The sequence below is a fragment of the Pleurodeles waltl genome, chromosome 2_1 (assembly GCF_031143425.1).
Source record: "Pleurodeles waltl isolate 20211129_DDA chromosome 2_1, aPleWal1.hap1.20221129, whole genome shotgun sequence".
Taxonomy (NCBI): Eukaryota; Metazoa; Chordata; class Amphibia; order Caudata; family Salamandridae; genus Pleurodeles; species Pleurodeles waltl.
The window spans coordinates 104,530,890-104,554,010 of record NC_090438.1 but is presented as its reverse complement, the minus strand read 5'-3'; the positions used below and the strand labels follow the sequence as shown (position 1 = coordinate 104,554,010).

At 46.3% G+C, this 23,121-nt stretch overlaps 1 protein-coding gene across 1 annotated transcript in view; it reads left to right on the top strand.

The window, feature by feature from the left end:
- Positions 1 to 23,121, top strand: part of ABCB7 (ATP binding cassette subfamily B member 7) — a 607,823-nt gene that overhangs the window by 565,466 nt on the left and 19,236 nt on the right. The window contains exon 15 of the mRNA XM_069210993.1: positions 6,392 to 6,499. Within this exon, the coding sequence (XP_069067094.1) occupies positions 6,392 to 6,499 (108 nt within the window). The remainder of the gene's footprint in view (positions 1 to 6,391; positions 6,500 to 23,121) is intronic.

Genomic DNA, 23,121 nt, shown 5'->3' with positions numbered 1-23,121 from the left:
AGTAAAGAGCCCCTTTTTGGCATTTGTATACTTCCTATGATCAGATCTAGGTTAACACATTGCTCCATAGTGCCCAGTCCTGTCCTAAATCCAGACGGTTGAAAGAATATTATTATCCAATGTCCAGTCGTTAAGTCTTGTCAAAATTACACTACTAAAAACTTTCATGGATGAATCCAACAATGATATTGGGCGATAGTTTTTGGGATCAGCTTTATCACCTTTCTTGTATATAAGTAAGATAATGGGCGTGGTCCAGGACATTGGGATATCCCCAGTCATGGCTATATTAAACAGCCTAGTCAAACTAGGTACCCAAAATCACTTTTATATTTCAAAACATCCACCAGCACCCCCATCCAGCCCTGGGGCCTTACTCCCGGCACTAACCAAGATAGTTGATAAAACCTCATCCATGGGGATATGTAAGTGGTTGGGATACCCCAACTCCAGTTGCCTACGTATGTCTGATGTCCCACTCCTTTTCTTAAAGACCTCTGAAAAGTGGTCCACCCATGCTACACAGGATACACTAGAACCCAGTTCAGGAGACGCCCATTTGGTCAAAAAGGAGGCATTTACTATTTCCTAGAACAATTTAGTATTATTTGTATCCTTCGCCATTGCCAGATTTGTCCATTCCTCCTCCCTCAACTCTTTCTTTCTTCGCTCCAGGGATTCCCTGTATTTTACCGCAGTGACCTAATAACCACTGGGTCTCTGGGTGATATATGGCGCATGCATGGTCAAACCACCCTTTATTCTTCTTGGTCTGCCTAAATTGGGGGTATTATGTCAGAAGACCCTTAGTATGTACAATAACTTTCCTAAAACTACTAAGCAACTGTGAGGGTTCAATTTCCTCTAGTAGGCAGGAATTAATTTCAGGCAAACCCCCTCGCACAATATTCTGTAAAAGGTCAGCTGGATCTACATCTTTCCATTTCAATCTCACCCCGTTTGTTCTATGTGCCTCTACCTGGTTCGCAGTAATTTGGAACACATCCTTGGGGCCCCAAAATACTGTTGAAAGAATAATCAGATCATGATCGCTCAGTAATGACTGGGCAATGTAGGGGGTATCACATAAGCTATTAGCAAATGATGATAGTACATTATGATCAATTACTGAAGAATTAGTACCTCTAAATGATGGTATTACCTCACCATTACCGCCATGTTTACATTCCATTAACATCAAATCATATTTAGACAAAATCATATTGAGCGCCTTTCCATAATCATTATGACAAAAATGGTCATACCCTACCCCCTCATTACTGGTTAGCCCACAGGTTCAGGATATTGGTAGGGTACATGATTGGATGTTAAAATCTCCAACCCACAAAATAATAAAATTAGAATGGATAAAACACAAAAATTTATGTAGGTTCTGATCTAGAGCATGAACTACCCTGCAGCTGGTAGAATCAAAAACTTTATTACAATAATTGATTAGTACTACATTGGTCATACTTTTATGCTTCAGCCACAGCAATTAAAAGTTTGGAGTCTCCCAAGAGGTCTTTTTGACCACCATAGGGAGTTTAGTTGAATTAAGTACCTAGAGACCACCCTTAGCCCTCCCAAATTGGGAACGAGTCTCTGGCAAGAAATATGAGGTGAATCCCTGCCTATGAACTGGGGAAACACACCATGTTTCTTGAATACATGCCAGGTCAAGTTTATTAATTATGTTACCCCACTTCTCTGTCTCAATCTTACTACGTAGACCTTGGACATTCCATGTAGCAAAGTTAAGGCGCTCTTTATTATTTCTAATATACTCATTATCGCCATTCCTTGCCTCTTTTTGGCAATTGATGCTGAAACAAATTTCCAGTTAGTTCCCTGTTAGAATTAGTAATACAGGCATCCGGGCCCGACCCTTCTGTCCCCTCGGTCTGGTCTTTGTGGGGGCATTACTAAAACCAATAGGCGTTAACCTTTCAGTAAACCCCACCATACTGGGCCCCCTCACTAACCCAGCCACGTGTCCCCCATAATTTTGTCAATCATTATCTCACAGTGTACTCAAGGCCTGATATCTATTGCTTAATGGTACTGAGGGGATGTGGTGTAAATTTTTAAATGGCTCAGAATAGTGGTGTGCCGGAGGGTACCCTGATTGTACAGGTTGCAAGTGTTGATAGAATGCACCCAACAGGAGAAATGATGGAGCATTGGCATGATGTGGGTGAAAAGTAGCCCTAAATATAATGTCCCACACAAGTCTAGGGCTCCTAAAGTTAATAATTATACAATCTCCCCCACACTCTTTCTCTAACCGTCCCACCCAACTTACTCTTCGAGTTAGGATGATCTGGTGGGCATTATCTATTGTGAATAAATTGTTTTGGACCAACCAATGCAATACTTTGTTCTCAGAGTCCCTAGGAGTTCGCTCTGACCAGGCCGTAAAGGAGGAACATTAGCCATGATAATAACATAAGGGCAACACTCGGGTGGTAAATTAATAGTTGGAGGATCCTCCCTCAATTGCAATGGGGCTGACACAGTATTCGTTTAATTCAAGATGTTGCCTGACTGGGACATACTAGGTGCTCTAGAATTTGTAGTAGATCTTAAGCCGTCCGGTGGCAAGCCGTACAGCTTCTTACTAACAACTGTATACTGCTCACTAGATTGGCCTACACCACAGGCCGCCCTTCGCAACTCCATAGAATTATGCCTCCACCTAGGGCTCGGGGCTAAACCAGCTTTGTCTATAAGCCCTATGCCCTGTGATGTAGCTAAGGGACCTAACTCATTTTGTGCAACATTCTGTACAACCGTCGTTTGGAAGATAGGAGCCCCCAGGGGCATACAACATTTCTGACACATTGCCATTATTTTCCCCACCTCTGCTTCTAGTTTATCTAGTTTGTCTTTTAGTGGTTTAAGCAGATCATTAAAGGCAGATATAAGATTATTCCTGAATATAGGTTCAGGATTGGCTGGCATTATAGGGCCCAGATCGCTATCAGCCCCCTTTCTGCACCATTTACTCCTTTTTACGGTGGGTGAGTAATTGGCCCATATGGGGGTAGCAGTAACTGTAGCCATACACCCTGTGTGGTCATCACCATTCCTTATGTCCTCCAGTTCTAAAGTGTGATTAATATCAGTTGCCAGGTCTATTAGTCTGGGAGGTCCTGCTATACCTTCACTCGGTCCAGCTGCCCCCGCAAGATCAATTTCCTTGGAGAGATCTCCCACCACCCATACTAAAAAGGAATCGATTGTTGAACAGCGAAGTTCAGTATCTGCCTTCTGAGCTACAGTTTTCCATTTACCCATAATTTTATAATCTATATTAACACCCACTTCAGTTAATCTATTTGCAACTGCAAAAGAGCGGACATCCAATATAGAAAACAATAATAGCACACTAAAACATCTCAGACTACTCGCTCAGCAAACCTTATGGTCATACATCACTTTAGAAACAGCCTACTCAAGCATAATTGATCCCAAAGCCAATAGGATAGGCCCAGCACAGCCTCGCTCGGCCGCAGACGGGCCCGCTCTTGGCTCGGGCATGCGGAAGTGCGAGTCTTAATGTATGCGCCTTCGGGCGCTGGAGAGCGTCATAGGCAGCCTCCTCCCGCCGGTATGCCTGGGAGGTGTGGTCCAGTTGAGCCCTTTGCCCCCTGTGGCCAAGAGCAGAGTTTTGCGCGCAGCGGAAGCGAAAGTCGTAATTTATGCACCCTCAGGCGCTGCAGAGCATCGTAGGCAGCCTCCTCCCGCCAGTAAGCCTGGGAGGTGTGGTCCGGTTGAGCCCTTCGCCCCCTGTGGCCAAGAGCAGAGTGAGTCTTAATTTATGTGCCCTCGGGTGCTGCAGAGCGTCGTAAGCAGCTTCCTCCCCCCGGTATGCCAGGGAGGTGTGGTCCGGTTGAGCCCTTCGCCCCCTGTGGCCAAGAGCAGAGTGAGTCTTAATTTAAGCACCCTTGGGCGCTCCAGAGCGTCGTACGCAGCCTCCTCCTGCCGGTATGCCTGGGAGGTGTGGTCCGGTTGAGCCCTTTGCCCCCTGTGGTCAAGAGCAGAGTGTTGCAAGTCACATTTATTCCCGAACACGTCTCCTGTTTCCCATAATTATTTGCTGGACTTGAGGGCCTGTGCTGTGTGATTATGAAAGGTCTACTGCTGAGTCTGCATGTACAGCAAAAGTTATTTGATCCATTTTATTAATGATTGCCTTTTAGCATTCATTACATTAATTTATGCAAATAGCTCAGATTTCATGCAAATTGAAAATCTTCTGCTCGCTTGTGGTAATCTAACTGGGGATGCAGGTCAGGTTTTTGTGTAGCCTGCTCTGCTGCCGCCCATGCATGTGCCCCCCACTTTAAGAGCTTTGAAATATCTAGATAATGTCACACTGAGGTCATTGGACTCCTTGAGTAGGTTCACAAGTAGATTACAAACCTCTGTGTAAGAGGAAAAGTGGTATAGGTTGTACAACATGGATCATGTGTTAACCCTCTAATCAAAATGTGGAGAATAATATTTGTCTAATCTTAAGTAAAATACTTTGGTATTATCCTTGCAAATCAGTTCATTTGTCTGTCTCACTCAACATACACTGAACTTGTAAAAAAAAAAAATCCCCCCTTGTGGCTGGTGGCCGCTGTGGTGAATTACTCTATTTCATCCTGACTTGTAGCTAAAAAATGTAGTTCCTTTTGAAATATCAGTGCTACAATTATTAAACGTTTCTTCAACAAGTATAGTTGGTTTAGTGGTGTTAAATGCTTTTGAGTACAGTTCGGCGCCTCTAGTTTAAATACAGTTTCAGCAATAACACCTGGTATGGAATGATGAGACCTAGAGTCAACCAGAAAACTCCCTTTGAGAGCCATAGTTACCGGGTAGGTCACCTAATGGAGCACTCCTTGACTGCCAGCTCCCTACCACCACCTCTTTACTGTTAATGTCCTGGGTTAGCCAGTATCTTTTGATTTTACTAAAGTGATATGTATAATGTGCTTGCTCATAGGGGTTTCAGCAAGCCCTCTTCATCCATTGGTCTGATACTGTCATTCACATTTTTCTGCTGCCAGTGACAGCATGCAGCATGTGCCAGAGAGTCAGCCCACTTCAGCCATTGACTACCTTCACTGTGAGTGACGGCATTCTGCCCATTCTACTCAAAGTAATTCCCTTCAGTGCCAGGTTTTAGTATGACAATGTGTGGTTTTGATACAAAAAATATGTTGTATTTTAGACATTTTTTTTTTTTAACGTTGGCGAGGACCTGAGAGGTCACCAACAATAAAGTTTTGCAACAACCATGATAAAACAAAACAGGCATTGACAAAACCAAAAGACTGGCAGCCAATGCCAGACCTGTTGACTTTGCTCTTGTATGTTAAATGTGTTGCTGTACTGGAGGTGGAACTGTTCCTTTGCGGCGTGGGCTGCGTGGCGCTGTCTGTCAGTCGTGCTGTGCCAGGCCCTCCTTTTCCAGCAGTAGAGGGTAATGTAAGCCCAAACGTTGAGTAGAAAAAACAAAGGTGTGGAGTTTTTTTTTTCTCTACTTTACAGTCACTGTTAGGGCTTAAATTCTCCTTCAGTAAAGAAAGGGAGGGGCTGGCTGTCTAGAGAGCTAGGCCTGCGCTGCTGTGGTTCTGGACTGGAGCCATTCCTCCCCTCAAACACAGTGAAATGAATTCGCCGCTGAGGATGGAGGCAAAGGGTGCCACAATAGCCAGATCGCCTCTCCCTGATGGGCAATAGCCCCTTTTAATTTCACTCCCCTCATTATGGTCCCTCACCTGCAGCTCGCGTCTGTAATCACAGAGAGGGTCATCAACAGCTGTTATTGCTTGCGGATATGGACAATAACTGTAAATTACAACCTTTCCAGCTGTAGGGGTGATTTTCATGTTCTCTTACTTGCTGTTGAGGTAGAGGTGTGTATGGGCGCTTCTTGCATTGCATTTGGGTGACCTTTTTCCTATTGCACCTTTGTTTCTTGTTCACAGGTGCAGCACAAGATGTTCACCAGGATCTTCACTAGATCATCATTTTCCCTCCATATCTCAGGACTCCTAATAGGGGTTAAAGACTTACTGACCATACAGATAATGATGTCACAGACCCCTCAACCCCAGCTGACATCATCAGACATCCTAGAGTGACTTTTGCTGGTGCTTGTTCGAGATGCCTAGCTGGGCTAAGAGAACGCTTTTATTTCTCTTCCCTGGATGTGGATGGCCCCTTTAAAGCAGAATGTGTGCTCTTTTGAATCTAGTAGATTGATTTCATGTCCTTGAAGACTTATGCACTTCCATTTGCTTTCGTTGCTTGTCCCACGTGTGTTATTTACTGGACTGCAGTTCTTTTTACCTTTGCACCTTGACAAATACTCTTGTTTTCACACCTACAGACGATTCTGGGCGCCATGAGGGATATGGTGAAACACAGGACTTCCGTGTTCATCGCTCACCGGTTGTCAACAGTGGTTGATGCTGATGAAATCATTGTCCTGGATCAGGTGAGTGGGTGTTGTGTGCTCTGCCTATGGGGTCCTCTCTGTGCACCTGCAGTCTGCTAGTTCTCTGGCACATTTGTGTACATCTTCTCCTAAGTGTAAAGAGGCTCGTTTAACAGGAACTAAAAATACTTTATGCCTGGAAATCTGAACCAGCATTCCCTGTTCGTTTTCCTAATAGTTTAGTGATAGGTTATTTTCTGTTCTAGGTGGTGAGGAAAGGTACATCTGTTAGCTACTTAAGTTAAGGAGTTGCTAAGTATTGCTAAACATCTCATGCAATCAAAAGTCATTGTACTGTCCTATAAAATTAGTGATTTGTGTCAACTGTGGTTATTTGCATTCACTCTAACCTTATTGTCTTTGAATAAACACCTCATTCGCAGGATAAAACTAACCTTCGAGCATATTCTGAATAAAAGGCATTCAATCCTCAGATGGAAACTAAACGCCTATTGGCTCCTCAGCCTTGTGTGAATAGAACAAGTATTTGAATAAACTACCTCAGCCATACATCCTAATTACCCTCTGAGCAAATCCCCATTGTCATTTAGGGTTTCCACAGTGAATGTTCAAGAGGGTTATTTGCATGGAATAGTTCTGAACTGGAGATATTTCCATATTCATTAAATTTACTAGCAGTGTATGAAAATCATCAGCCATTTCTACCCAGGAATTACAGGGGGCTCTACTGGATCTGCAGGCAAAGAGCTTTGTCTCTTTGCAGTATGCTGGATTATTTTCCCCATGTGCCTTGCTTCTTTGTCAGCCCTTCACTTGTCACATAATTTTAAGTGCATTTTACTCACAGGAAATTGTGTATTCTGCTGATGGATTAACTATAACATTATCGTCCTAGATCAGGGTGTCCACCACAGGTCTAGGAGGGCTGCATCCATGCTAGATTTTTTAAAAATATCCAAATAAAATCCATTTGCATGAAAGGAATGTAAATAAAACTAATTGACATCATTGGTGGTCATGCTTAAAATCTGCCTAATAGAAACCCTTATGGATCTCGGCTGGACACCCCTAGCATAAACTGTAAATAGGTGTTTTGATACAGATTGATGGAAGTGGAAGATTATTATGGTCAACTACTTGCAGTAACTAAAAAGGCACTACAAACCTTAAAACATTGAAATCCAAGCAGAGGGGCAGGCCAACAACTTGTTTTTACAAATGTTGCTTTCCTTGTGACTGCTGCTTCTTGCATGACCATGACTGTAGTAGGTGCAAATAGCTCTGTAGCTCAACAGAAAATGATGAAGATCTTGTAAGTGTAACTGAGTCCCAGGTTTCTAGACCATGGAGACAGACAAGAGGCATTTCACCCTCCAGATATCATGTTCGGTACTCTGTGCTGCCTCCAGTACACTCAGTGATTATAGCTTTTAGCAGTCGCAGCTCACTGTGCGGTGAAGGGGTGAGACAGTGTGGAGTGGGGAATAAACATTAAATTAAAAAATAAAAATTCCTCGCCGTGCCGCCGCTCCTCCATCCCCTCAGCAGGCACAGGGCCCAGCCTGCCCCTCAGCCAGTCCTGATGCTGCTCAGAGCAGGGTTAAGATTTGCTGGAGCGCCCATCCAGGGCGCTCCTAGGCAGACTGGGGAGCCTGTGCAGGCTCTCTCCAGCCTAAGAGAACACAGTGCACACGTGTGTTTGGCCAGCATGAGACGCCGGCCAAACATACATGCGCACAGAGGGGAGTGCACAGTGCACTCCCCTCGTCCCTGTCATCCCCCATTGTCCCGCCTCTTTACATGGTTTATTATTGTTTCGTTGTGAAAGGTTTGCAGCGGGTGCTACTGGCAGGGGGTGACACTCCTCCACCATGGCTTGTAGTTACACTTTGTATTTTTAATCACGTTTTGTGTTTAGACTTTCTATAGTGCGTATGGACGTCCACCTTTTCTCCTACAGAAAGGCTGTGGAATTGATTTGTACAAATTTCAAAACGAGTCTGGGTCTTTCTTCAATAACAGAAAACAATGCTAAGGTGCCCTTTTGATGGTTTTTTTTGCAATCATATTATTCTGAGGAGGGTCCCTAGGTCACCTGCTTGGCGTACGATACAAATTGATTGTTCTTTTGTTATGTATGGTTCTGTAGAGAGCTTCTGTCATTTATTTCAGTTTCTGAATCTTACAAGCCAGTGCTGTGACGCAGCAACAGTTGATTAAAAATGGTTAACCACTGTTGTGATGTCATACAGGCCTTCCAGGCCAGGCTGACAGGTCCTCCTGAGTGCCTGTCAGTGCAACAATGCTTGTCTGCTTTGACAGAAAGCACAGCTGCAGAAGAAGGAAGGAAGGCATGTAGGGTGGTGGGGTTAGTCAAGGTTGACACGTAGTTTGTTTTCCTCTTTTGGGGCATTAATACATAACAGAGGCAGTGTTATGTATGGCTCCCCATTACTCCTCTGCCAGTGCGTAGCAGCTGAAAGCAGGAGCAGATGATTTTGGGGGCCATACACACCATAATCATAGATGAGTAAAAAGTGAATTATGGGAATGTTTTTCACCTTGGGCTTCTAAGTCACATCTTGGACAACATTAGTTTCACTCTTGCCTATTTGATCTCACTAAGAAACCCACTGTGAAAAACATTCCTGTAATTCACTTTTAATAATTTGTTTTTTGGTTACTTAAGAGCGCTTGACAAAGTACAGCGGTAAGGTAGGGTGGGGAGGTTAGACTCCAGACAGAGAGTTAACCATGTCCAAAAGTCTTCGTTGTATGCTCTGTTCTGTTTTGAGTTCAAATAAAGGTGAGACAAAATACATCCGTTTTAAAAAGTTTCCTTAAAGTATATGTTTCAGTTTAGACCTGAAATTTGTTTTAGGTGCTGTTAGACCTGGCATCCCTGGTGTGGTGTGCCTCTGCTTCCTGTATTTGTGACTGTGTGCTGGACTTCCTTTTTGCTGTTTTTTGGTACTCTGGGCACTTTATCACTGTTGACCGGTGCTAAAGGTCACGTGCTCCCAGTATAAACTTGATTATGATTGGCTGAAAGGCATATTTGATTTACTAGTAAGTCCCTAGTAAAGTGCACTAGAAGTGCCTAGGGCCTTCCGGAATGAATTGGGGATCCTCTCCTGTCAGCAGGCTATTATTATGTCTTTGGATCCTGCGAACTCAATGTTGAATGTTTTACTGACCAAATGTATTAAAGTTGGTCAGACCAAATTTAGGGACACTGCGAGCAGTGGATAATTATGTTTGGAATTCTCACCCGCTCTTGCCACATTTGGGTTTGTACCAATTCTGTCAAGTTGTTGAGCTTCAACTTTGTATCATGGGTTTTGATCTTTGTTCGTAGCTAACTTAAGATCATTCAATGCACTCAAGCACTTTAGGGCCTGGAGCAGCGTGGGCCCCCCTGTTTATTATGTACCGCATGGGGTGCTGGTTTGTGGAGGTCCGGTTATTTTTTTTAATTGTAGATTTTACAATACCATTGTGGGTATGCTTTTACTGAGGTTTGCAAATATAAATTATTGAGTATTTTAGCATGCATTTAATGTCTGATTCATTGGCTCGTATGTGGATTATTATCTGTACAATAAACTATTCATCAAATGCTACTAGTGTGCCTGCAGCACTCATTGTGCCACCCACATGAGTAGCTCTGTAAACATGTCTCTGACCTGCCACTGCCAATTCGACCTGGCAAGTGTACCTACGTGCCAGGCCCAAATCTTCCCTTTTACTACATGTACGTCACCCCTAAGTTAGGCACTAGGTAGCCCCATGGGTGGGATGCAATGTATTTAAAAGGTAGGACATGTACTGGTGTGTTTTACATGTCCTGATGGTAAAATATACTGCCATATTCGGTTTTCACTATTGCAAGGCCTATCCCTCCCTTGGGTTAACATGGGGACTGCCTTTAAATATCTTTAGGGTGCAGTTTCCCATTGGGAGCAAATAGAGATTTGGAGTTTGGGGTCTCTGAACTCACAATTTAAAAGCACATCTTTTGGTAGAGTTGGTTTTTAGATTGTCTGTTTGAAAATGCCACTTTTAGAAAGTGGGCATTTTCTTGCTCAACCATTCTGTGCCTCTGCCTGCCTGTGGAATTCACGTCTAGTTCAGACTGACAGTTGGGTTGTTTGTGAATTCCCTCTAGAAAGTGACACAAAGGGAGCTGAGGTGTGTCCTGCATATCCTGATGGCTCTCCCTGGGCTAGAGTGGGGAGGGAGGAGCTGATACATGTACTTGAAGGGGCTGTGCCATCCCTCACACAATGCAGTCTCCATCCCCCTGGTATGTGTCTGGGGCCAGGCCTGGGCAAGGCAGGATCTTGTGAACAACAGAGACTTTCCTTTGAAGTTTGCATACTTCAAAGGCAGAAATGAGTATGAATAGTGGGCACAAAACCCCAGAGTTTTAGAAGACTTCTGGATCAAGAGGAACCTCTACCAAGGAGAAGAGCTGAAAAGCTGGAGGAGGAGTACTGCCCCTTTGTTGTGCATGCTTTGCTGGGTTGGCCTGTAGTTGCTGCTTCTGCCTTAAAGAAGTCAAAGACTGGACGTTGCTGTGTATCCTGCTTGTGAAGTTTCTCCAGGGGCTTGGACTGAGCTTGCCTTCTGTTAAGAAGCCTCAGGGACATCAGAGACTTCACCTAGCAGCCTCTGGGTTCGCTTGCTGTGGACCCTAACTCAACAGGTGGTGCCTGTTCTAGTTTCTTGGCCCGTGGGAGTGAAAGCTGGCCAAAAAACAAGAAGAACCAGGTGCACCAACTCCGGGCGACTCCAGGACAGACGCTGCTGCCTGACTCCGCACCGCTACTTGCAGCTGTGGTACCCGTTGGAGTGCGGTGACCGTGGCTGACACCACAGACCCAATGCTGCTGCAGCCCCATTGACTCCCTGCGACTCCGTGATTCCTGAGCGCTGTGTCACCGACATCCGTGACAGCCAGCTCCACCACGGCACCTGTAGCCCTATGGTGTGACTGTGACCCCGTGAGGTCGCCCAGTGAGTCTTGACCCGCCTTACTCATCAACCCCGGTCGGATCGTCAGGAACTGACGCCACACACTGATGCCACATCAGCTCCCCTGCTCTGCAGTAAGGAACCAATGCTGCACCAGATCCAGTGACACCTCACCTCCCTGACTCCGTGCACCGGCTTGTTTCCTCATTTACCAAAGGTACTGTATCTGGGGGTCTGTGCGACTCCGTGACTGTCGCCGCCTTCCTCGCGAGTGACGTCGGATTGTTGAGAACGACTGTCAATGACGTCACAATAGCCCAAGTTGGAGCTATTGTGTTTCTAAGCACTATATTGAAGTTTAATCTTTGAAAATTCGTATCTTTGCTTGTGTATGTTGGATTTTTGTCGTTTTGGTCTTGTTTTACTCAGATAAATATTGGCTATTTGTCTAAACTGGTGTTGAGTGCTTTTTTGTTTGTATTTTCACTGTGTTACTGTGTGTGTTTGTGCAAATACTTTACACATTGCCTCTGAGATAAGCCTGACTGCTAGTGCCAAGCTATTAAGGGGGTGAGCAGGGGTTATCTGCGCTGTGTATCTCTCTTACCCTGGCTAGAGAGAGGGTCCCTACTTCGACAGGATGTAAACTGACTGCCAACTAGAGACCTAATTTCTAACAAGTGCATTCCAGAGTCCAGGCCCTTTAACAACCAGTGATATTCCCCCATATTTCATCCTCTTGAATGATCGTTGACTAACCCAAAGGGCAGGAATTAAACAAAAGTTTCTTGGTGAGTTGTTTCTACTGATGTGCATTATGGATGGTACACAGGACCTTGAATTTGATTCTGGCATATACAAGTAGCCAGCGGAGTGCTTTGTTTCCTGCTGTGGCACCTCCAAAGGTTAGGGGAAATTCAGGCTTCCTGGTTCTGAGGTTTTTGGGAGGCTGCCAGTGAGTTTTTGGGGAGGATATTTGAGATGATACTACAGTGAAGAAATCTTGCTAGAATTAGGGTTGGGGTCAATTCAACTTTGTGGTCATTGTTTGAAAGAGAGGTAGAGATTTGCACCTTTTACTACGGTGTTGTCTTGGGACACGAAAGAGAGGTGTGCATCAGAAAGAATTCTCAAGTTCTTCACTTTTGGCATGGTAGGTTGGGTTCCAGAGATTCTGAATATCTGGAATGGTAGAGAATCGGGCTTGTTGGCAGTGTTTAGTAGGATCTTAGTATTGACACACATGATTCAAGAAACTAATATTGATTCTGTGGAGCCTATGGTCCAGTCAAGATGTGATGTTGGCTGGGTTCTCTTGCCCATTTTCGAAGCGGAAATGGTTAGAGGGTCATAGGCATACACTTGGAAGTTCAACTGGTATAGCACAAGGAGCTGGGCGAGGGGTTGTATGTAGATGGTGAAGAGAGGGAGGATGGCTGCAGGGCACTACGTGGTGAACAGTTTGAATGAAATGATACTGACTTTATTTGCTATGGCTCATGAGAAATGAGTGGATCCATTGCAGCTAAGGTCCACACATTCCTGACACCACTCAAATGTTTCACTCAATGGAAGTCTCCTGCTGTAAAGACAATAATGATGGCAGTAATCCTTTTTTTTGCAGTACCAAGGACTTATATGGAGTGCTTATACTGAGTTTCATACACTAGGGAGAGAGACTAATGGAATGAGATAAACTAATAAAAGCAGCCACAGGAGCTGGTCTAGGCTTATGCTTTTGTTTTCTTAACTTTCTACTGGCATGGTAACAAAATGTGTTTGTTGCCACATTGATCCATTATTAATGGACAATTTATGACATCGTAACATTGTGTACCCAAGAGTATTTGATTAAAAAAACATTAACTTTTAAGAATGACCATTTAAAGGGGCTACTTAAGCTCTTTATTACAGCACTTGAGATTCTCCATAGCCAGTAAGCAAGACTTTTCCTCCTGGATTTACAGATAAGAGAAGATTATTTCTATGGCATATGCTAGGTGTTCCACATCATAATTAATACTGGGACATTGAGTAACCTTAATTTTGTATCCTAATTGCCCTATGATAGTGCCTCTTGCTATGTTTTTGGAGGAGATGTGTTTTTGTTGGGGGAATCGGTGTCTTTTGTATCCACATTACTTATGCTTTTGTACCTTTTCTAGTTTTTCAATATCTGTCATTTTAAGTATTTATAAACCCATAACTAAAGCATACACACATGGATCGGGGGGTGCGGGTGAATTGTGGATATTTTAAAGTTGTGTGATATGATGATAACGGTGTGAGGACCTTGAGGACCTAAATGGAGGTCTGTGGGTGCATGCGTCAAGCCCAATGCAGACACAACAGTTTAGATAGCAACTCATCAGTATGCTGATGAAATGCAAGTCTAGCTTATGGAGTTTTTGCAGGCCATCATTCTCCACCTGCATACCTGCTTTGGGGGTCATTGCACCCTCAATGCCAACAGTAGTCCTTAAATTGAATTAAAATCAGTCCTGCTGTTCTTCTAAAGTGGGTTATGGATGTTGAGTGGCCCATAAATTGAGGGAAGGTGGAGGGCACGGGGTTCTCAATAGCAGCGGAGCATGGGAGAGAGTCAGTACTGCTTTGAGCATGAGTCCCTAGTGTGTGTGAAGTTGGATGACTGTGAAGAACTCCTAAAGGCTAGTGTGTAGAAGACCACAAAATGGCAATCACCACAAAATGGCAATCACCCTTGGGGCCTAGGAAGCAGTCATTATGGGAGTGACTGTGTGCAATCTTCAGTGGTGCTCTGCCACTAGAACATCAAATTACAGAAAGTGAATGATCGCTCAGCACCAGGTGAAACCTAACAACCTGTACAACATTCCCTCATTCACCGGACGACAATTGTCCACAGGGGTAGGTGGACTTTAATCTGTAGGGCGCTGCAGAGAGATGCACTTTCAATACTGAACTATAGGGTCTGGGGTGACTAATCTGATAAGAGTGCTCAAACTGGCAGCATTGGTGACCTGGCTGCTCAAGCTTTTCTCCCTCTCTATCGGGCAGTGATCAGCCACAGGGAAGAGGGGACCAGGAAGTGATCAGCAAAGTGATGCTGATGTGAGCCTCATAAAATTGCAGACAAGAATATCCACTAGTAGGCACCTAAAAACAACTGTTAACGGCTGCTCATTCTCTCTCATCCTCACTGGTTAATATTCAACTACATGGGGTTAGTGGGTCAGAGACAGTGCAAGAAGGTGAGGAAGACTGGAAACACCTGGAACCTGATCACAGCAGCCCCAATAGCTGTGTCTGGTGGAGGAAAGGTATGAGCCTGGTTGCAGTGTGCCAGTGAGTATTTTTCCTTAAGGGGCACTACAGAGGCCTCCCTGTGGTGTTTGGGGTTCATCAGCTCACTGTGCTGCATCTGCCTTCTCATTGGACATTGAGGTGCACCACTTCTGTAGAACCTCTTACAGCAGCTCCCCTTTTTTCACCCCATTGTGCGGAATGGTGCTGAATGGGGCCATGAGATGAGAGCGCCTAAATCAGGACCCATATGTGATGCAGCCTTGGTGGTACTGGTCCATGTCCTTGTCCTCCCCGTGACCATTGACTCTCATTTAGAATCTTTGCCTCATTGTACGATGGGGAGCAGGAGGGGCTGGTACGGGGCAGCAAGAGAGAAAGCAATGGGCCTTTCCTCAGTGGTAGTCAGGAGTAGAGAAATTCAACCGTTGGTTGGTAACCATCTATCTCTGGTAATGTGCAGCAATCAGAATGTGATTTCCACCTGTCTGTCCTGGCCAATTGTGACTGTTATGTTTGTTTCTGTGCTGCCCTACTACTTGGAATCAGCTATGATTGGGGTCACAACGGCAGCAGATGAGTTAAAAAGTGGACACAACAAAAGACAAAACTTTACATTTCAACAGTCGTGTGAAATTGGTCAAGTATGCTGAACTTAACTCTTCTTTGACTATAAGCCTTCGGCTGATCCTGCTAATGATTATTGAGAGCTTCCATACTCCTCCCTCACCTCAGACCCTGGCTGCTCCTATCTATCTCCCAGACCCCCACTATGCCTGTCTACCAACTTAGTTATGTCATCTCAGGCCTCCAACCATCTACTTTCTGTGGCCCACAACCCCACCCTCGTTGTGCAGCTCTGGTTGACCTGCCCCTAGGCCTGGTGGTCTCTTGCTGATTCTGTGCCCTCCATGTGGCAGAGTGGCAGCTTATTGGGTCTGCCTTGTTCACCTACACACTTCTTACCGCACGGACTTTCTAATGGATCTGCCAGGTATGTCCCAGGGACCAAGCATCTTTCTTCCCCTAGCACTTAGCACTCTTCAGCTTCACTGTCTGACTACATAGTTCTAACACATCAGTACTGCTTTCTACGTGCTCTTAGAAAGCCTCCTGGTCAGAGGACTCTGCCATTTTTAGGGCGAGCATAGGCAGCACATGCGCTGTCTGTTCGAGACATGCTGTATACACTCTATGGGCTTACAGCCCACTCATTGCCTTTTTATTAGTCCTTTTCATTGTCCTTCAAAAATGCTTGGTTGCTATAAGTTAATCCTTCCTTTTTGTCCCTCTTTTTTGTCTCTTGTGTCCTGTCATGGAGCACCGGCCAATTACTTGCTTCTTTACCTTCTGTGTTTATGTTGCTTTTGAGGGACTATTTTTTTCTTTGATTCCTGCTCGTGTTTGTCGTTGCTTCTGATTACACTTATCTGAAATCTCTCACAAGGATGACACACATTAACTTGGGTCATGCTCAGAAATGCGATTATAAATGCTTCTCTTTCCGTACATCCATTCTCAGAAGACAGCTGGCCTGCACACCACTGCTTGCATCCACTTTTTTCCTTCATCAATAAAAAAAACACATTGACGTATTGAAGGACAACTTTGGGTTTTGGGCTACCTTCTTATATCAAGGTTCTTACGTTTAATTATCTTCACAAAACCCATACATCCATGAGCGCAGTGACAGATTTTAATTTATGAATAGATATTCAACATTTTTGAAAGCTAAACTGTGTTTGGGAGTGAGAGTATTGATCCAATGTAGTCACGCAAGTCCTGTGAAGGTAATGGTAGAACTGTGAGATTTACAAATGATTAGCAGAAATTCGATCGTTCGGTCATTTATATATTTTTTAAGAACCAAACGTATTTGTTTTGTTTGCAATGAGTTAAAGAACAGTGTACACACAGTGAGCCCCAACAAAATCAATAACCCAAGTACTAAGCACAAACTACGATCCAAGGCTGGACAATCATTGTTCAGTAATGCATTACAATAAAACATTGTGGTAAGCCCACCATTTCCCCCATATTTTATCATGTTTTTCTGGGCGCCCTCGCACTGCATAGATCGGCTTTTCTTGATGCGTACACCAGTCGACTCCTGCCTTCCATCCTGCCAACGAAGGGGTCCTGGGGAGCCTCCACCCACGAGCAATATCTCCCTTAGTGACAAGGCATGCGACTCCCACAAATGTTTGGTCGGCCCGGGCCCCCCAGACCCTCCAATAGCCCCAGCAACACAACCCTAGGGCCTAGGTCCTCTGCTATTTCTCTGCCAATCCCCTCCCAAAAGGGCCGTGTTTGGGGACAGCTCCAAGTCATGTGGAGGAAGTCCCCTACCAGGAGGCCACGCCTGGCACAGGCAGACCTCACTTGGTCAGACATTTTTTACGTTATTGCAGGGGTTTACTAAGATGTGTGTAGGTAGTTAAACTGCACCATCCGCAGCCTAGCTGAGATGGCTAACTCCTGGGGGGCCAACAGCGCCTCTCGCCAATCGATATCGTCGAGCTCCCCTACCCAGTGTTTCCACCACTGTCTCAGACAGTCAAACCCATTGAGTAGAGATCTGTAAACGTGGGACACTGCTTTCCTCCCCAGGCTCTCAGATAACAATTTTGCCTCAAGCGGGCTACACTCGGGAAGCTGGGTGGTCACTGAAATGTGTGTACCCAGGGCATGACGCAGTTGCAAATATCGGAAGAATTGTGTCTGGTGTAACCCCTAGTGTTAGCTCATGTCTTGGAAGGGCATAAGGTTGTCCCCAGTATACACGTCCCCCAAATAAGTCACCCCTGTTGAGTCCCAGTGGTGAAAGCCCTTTAAGGTAGCAAGCTGGTGCAACCAGTCTCCGTGCCACAGCAGAGTCATTTGAGTAAGACGCCGGTCCCATTTTATGAGTCGTAGTGCTGCCCTCCAGCAACCCACCGCCACCCAGGTGCAAGATGCAGTCTAGACCGGAACCCTGCTACCATAGCGCATATCTAGTAAACCCCCAAAGCCCGCCTCTAGAATCTCAAGTCATGATGCTGGATCATCCCAGCCTCCCACAAACCAATCATTTATGGGCACCACCAGGGCAGCTAAATAGTAGATATATAGATCTGGGACTCCCATGCACCCCTCGTACAGGGATTTACGCGCGGTGTGAAAAGACACTTTGTGCCGCCCTCCGTTCCAGATGACGGCAGTAACTTTTGAGGGAATAGTACAGAACCACGCCCTTGGTATTTGGTACAGGTAATTTATCAGGGCGCATTGGTATCTGGGTAGCCACATAATTTTGATGAGAGCAGTTCGCCCAAGGGGGTTTCGGGGAAGATCCCTCCAGCGCTGCAGATCCCCGTCCAGACGTGGTGAAAAATCTCCAAAGTTTAGTACCCACGCTAAGTCATGCATAAGGGAAACGTGGACTCCCAAGTATTTAAACACATTGCTCCGCACTAGGGACCTGGGGACACCACTGTCGACCCTCCGCGTCCCCCCTGACCTCAACCAGTATAGATTTTGGGGTATTAACCCGAAGTCCTGACACCTCCCCAAACTGCTCTAGTAGTTCTATGCATCTAGGCCCCGACGTGGGCTGATCGCTGAGAAACACCTAGACGTCATCTGCATACAGCGCCACTCTGTCTTCCACCCAAACCGCCCCCCACCTCCAGCCCAACATCAGCGGGTCACTCCACAACAAGCACGCCAGAGGCTTGATCGCCAGGGCGAAGAGCTGCGGGGATGGGGGCACCCCTGCCGCTTTCCCTGTTGAATTGAAAACTTCTCTGAGAGCACTCCATTTACCCTCACTTGGGCAGTGGGATGCTGATAAAGGAGACTGATCATTCTACGGAGCAATGGCCCCAACCCCATGCGTGCCAGGGTTACCTCCATGTACTCCCAGGAAGTCATGTTGAATGCCTTAGAAAAATCTATGAGGAGAAGGGCCAAGGGACCATTGGAGCTGGTGCCGCGAGATATGGCCACCGGAACACATCAGATACAATGATGCATGCTTCTGCATAAAGCTGCATTGATCCGAATGAATGAGGTGGGTCAGCATAAGATGTAACGCCAGTACTTTGGCGTATATTTTGGTATCTGCATTAATAAGAGAGATTGGCCGGTATGACACACAATGGTCTGGAGCCTGCCCCCCCTTGGACAGGTCCACGATAGTGGCGCAGTTAAGTTCAAGGGGAAAATCCCCCATCTTCAGGGCCTCATGATACCAATTCAGGAGATGAGGTACCAATATTGAGCGGAACTGTTTGTAATATTCTGTTGGATAACCATCTGGTCCGGCAGATCTACCCTTTGCTCCGAAATGGCGGTGTCCACCTCCTCCGCTGTTAGTGGCTGGTCTAAGTCTTGGGCGAGCGTGGGCAGGATAGTTGGGTCTGGGAGGTCCCAAGAGAGAACCCCCCTCCTTCAAGCGTGGGAGCGGGTCTTTAGCATACAAATCTTGATAAAAGGACGCAAAAGCCTGGACAATCAATTCCAATTCACCTTGGGTGTTTCCCTCCTTATCACGTATGGCAAGCACTACTCGAGCAGCCGCCCCATTCGTCGCCAACCAATAGAGCAGTTTGCCGGACTTATCGCCCGTCTCATATAATCTCCTTGTCGATGCCTGCCAACACTATTTAGCCTCCTCAAGAGATATTTGATGATCTGACCGTGCCAGGACCAGCTGGCGCGTCAGCACATCCAGCCCGCCCCTCAAGCTCTAATATTGCAACCTCGATTTGTTCGCAGCATGCCCGCTGGCGTCGCTTCTGCCAAATATAACTTTTGATGGTACCCCTCATTGTCGGCTTACAGGCCGCCCACAACATCGCTCCAGAGGCCACCGAGACCACATTATGTTTGAAGAAAGCCTTAAATTCCCCTTCAACAAAACTGACACATTCTGGGCCATGCATTGAGCCTCCAAGTTGGTCTCTGTGTCGGAAACTCAGCACCCCAGTCCGCGAACAGCAGGGCATGATCAGATATGCCCCTAGGAAGGACGCAGACTGACCACAGATTCAGTGCATCCGTCGCAGGAACCCATACAAGATCAATACGGGCCTCAGTGTGATGGGTGGTGGACTGATGGGTGTAGGCAAGTGCACACAGGTGCCACACCCTCCAGACATCGCAAAGCCCCCATGAGTCCACCCATGTCTTAAGGCTTGTTGATTGGGCACGTCGAACAGCGCTAGGCTCCGCAGAGACATCCTAGAGCGGATCCAGAACCGCATTAACGCCCCCACCCCCAGAAGTGTGAAGCCGGACAGAAGCGATATCAACAGTGATCCAGTCGCCGCACATGTAGCCTGCAACAGATTTAGGGGGAATATAGCAGGATATCAAATTATATTGCTTGGCCTCCATCTGACCCTCAATTCCAATGTACCTCCCCAGTGGGTCCTCGTGAACCTTAGTAACAGTCAGTGGTAGCGACTTATGAAGCAGCATGGCCACTTCCCGGGACCCACGCATAAACCTCGAATGGTAAACCCTATCGTATCTGAAGCGCCATAAAAAGGAGCATCAGGTTCCCATTAGATGTGCCCCTTGCAGGAGGACAACCCCCGGGGCATGTCTCTTGAGGTATTTAATTACTGTGGTACGTTTAATGCGGTCTAGGAGCCCATTAACATTCCATGAAATGACCGAAATTAACCTATGCATGAGAATTTAGGTGTCTGACCCGTCGGACTGCCTGACAAGCAACAGACAGCATGTGGGGGCGGTGAACCACCGGGATGCTGGTACGCCACCGTTCAGTCCTTGACCGCGTCAGAAAGTGTGATTGTATGGAACATCTGTGGTGCACAAAACCTACTTGTAAACTGAACAACGGCATGTAGTCTAAACTACTACAAAAACACAAACAATGCCCTTGCCCCTCAACTCACCCCACCCCATACCTCCACCCAAGCATCTGTCGGCCCCCCCGCCCCGGACATCCTAACCTAGGGTAACTCGTGGCGGAGTTTGGCAATCTACATCTGGATCCCCCGACCCCCCCTAACTCCCCCCTCTCGTGTACGGATAATGCACCTGACAGCTTGAATACAGTAATGCTAAACATTCAGTGAGAGGAATTACTCCAAGCCAGAAGCCCCACCATAGAACAAAAACAAACTTGTTCCTCGGACTTCACGGCGGGGATGGCTCAAAACCGCAGTACATCCATCCGTCCAACCGTGCTGCAGCACTGGTGCCAGTGACAGTCAAGGCACCCCAGGTCGAGGCCGCGTCCAGGCCCCATCATTGAGGACCACCACCTGATTCAAAAAGAGCCGGAGTGTCAGGCAGAGATGAGTCACCCGCTGCTGAACAGTCCCCGGGCCCGGGGTCGCTGAGGCATCTCCTCTGCTGCCACGCTGGGGGCGCATCCGCCTAGACCTCTGCCAACGCTCGTGCATCTAGACATCAGACCCCGGCGGCTGAGCCTCCGCCTCATTTGTGATATCTGCTACCAGACTACTCCTAGGATGTAGCACACGTTGCACCATCGCCCACTCCCATGCCTGCTGCGGCGTATCAAAAAACTGGGAGGAACTGCCTAGGTTCACCTTCAACCTGGCCAGGAAGAGAAGCATATAGCGTACGTTCACGGCCCGTAGTTTCTGCTTTACATCCTCATATGATTGCCTGCGTTGTTGCACAGCACGTGTGTAGTCTGGGAAGATCAAAAATTTTTAATTAGAGTAGCGCATCTCCCCTCTGAGTAGGGCCCAGTAGGCCCGCGTCCGTCCCCTAGTGGCCTGTCTGCTCCAGCACTCCATCTGCCTTTGGCCCCAGCGGACCCCTCGCAGGCGCTCTGAGTCAACCCCACCCTTGGATCCTGGTGGGTCGATCCGCTGTCAGGCAGGATCACCTAAAGATGAGGAGCGGGAGCCCCTTCAAACTGCGATCACCATGATGGCTCGCTCGGCCACGCCCCCTCGTTGATATATATATACACTTCTTGTTTTGTACACCCCGGTACATTTTCCCAACAGTCGCCAACTGCCACTTCACTCCTCTTGGTTACGTAAATTAAATTTCATGCCACCTCTGTTCAGGTTGCTTTGCTGTCCTTACTGCTTCAAGGCTGGTGAGGACTCCTTTCCCGCTCTACGCTCCGGGGGCAGGATTAACAAGTCTGTATCCAGGGCACCAAAATATATTTCAACAACATCTTTTTTAAGTGAAGAGCAGACTCGTTAGACTTTGGGGGAAGCATACATAACTATCCAGTGCACCATAATTTATTATTATTTTTATTGCAGTTTTATATAGCAGGAATTCATCCCAAGCGCACTGGAGCATTTTACATGAACACCTGTTACACTACACAAGGTCAGATCCTGCTTATCTTTTGTATGTATTTATTTACGCCGGAAAGTGACTGTATTGTTTCTTTGTGTTTGATCATTCCACAGAGTGCTTGTGTTTTTCATTTTCACTTGCTTCGTCCTCCGTCGCCTCGTTCTCCACTACCACCCTCCCCAACCACCCGAGCCCAATCGCCCTCAAATCCAAACATGCTTTATTTATTTCAGCTTTGCTTAAATACTCTATAGAGTGCATCTTTTCGCTGGAAGTGGCCGCCATGTGCTTAGGAACTTTGCATGAATTTCACCCATGCTGAACAGTAGCTGTGTTGCTGTTTAGCATTGGTAAAATATATTAACATTAACAATACCATTAGCTCTCAGATTGCTGCAAGCTTAATGTTAAAAAAACACACACACTAACAACACTGGTTAAACACATACACTACTGCAAGCCAAAGGGGAAAAAACAACTACCTTTTGCAAAGGCAAGACCTGTTGGCTTTGCCAATGCTTGTTCTCATCTGCTCTTCCTCGTACTGTTGGGGCTAGGACTGGGCTTCCTTTAGATCTCTCTTCTGTTGGGGCAGATACCACTTCAGAGAGTCCGGAGCTCCTTCCTTTCTGCCACAAGTAAGGGGTCTGCGCCACCTTGTGGCGGCTTCTGATTGTACCTGCCCTTTGCTCTCGAGCCTCACGAACAGCTGACCACCCCTGAAGAATGAGAGATATGCATGATGCCTGTGCCCAGGTTCTTCGGCCCCAGTGGAGGACCAGGGGAGAAGAGATGGCTGTTTTTAAAGGCTTGCAGATGTCCCAGTGAATCAAGTCCAGATGACCTCTGTTGAAGGGGTAGTGGGCAAAATGAAGGGTGAAAAATGAGCAAGGCGACAGCCACATGGTCTGACGTCTCGCTTTGGAAGCACAGAAGGCATTAGGAATAAATCTAAACACAGGACAATTCGAGCAATGTGGAGCCACTTTGCTCACCCAGATGTAGGCAAAGGTGGAATTTCTTGAAAGTGAGGAAAACACCAACTGTCTCAGAATACGGGTTTGCTCATTCCATTAGAATAAATGCAAATG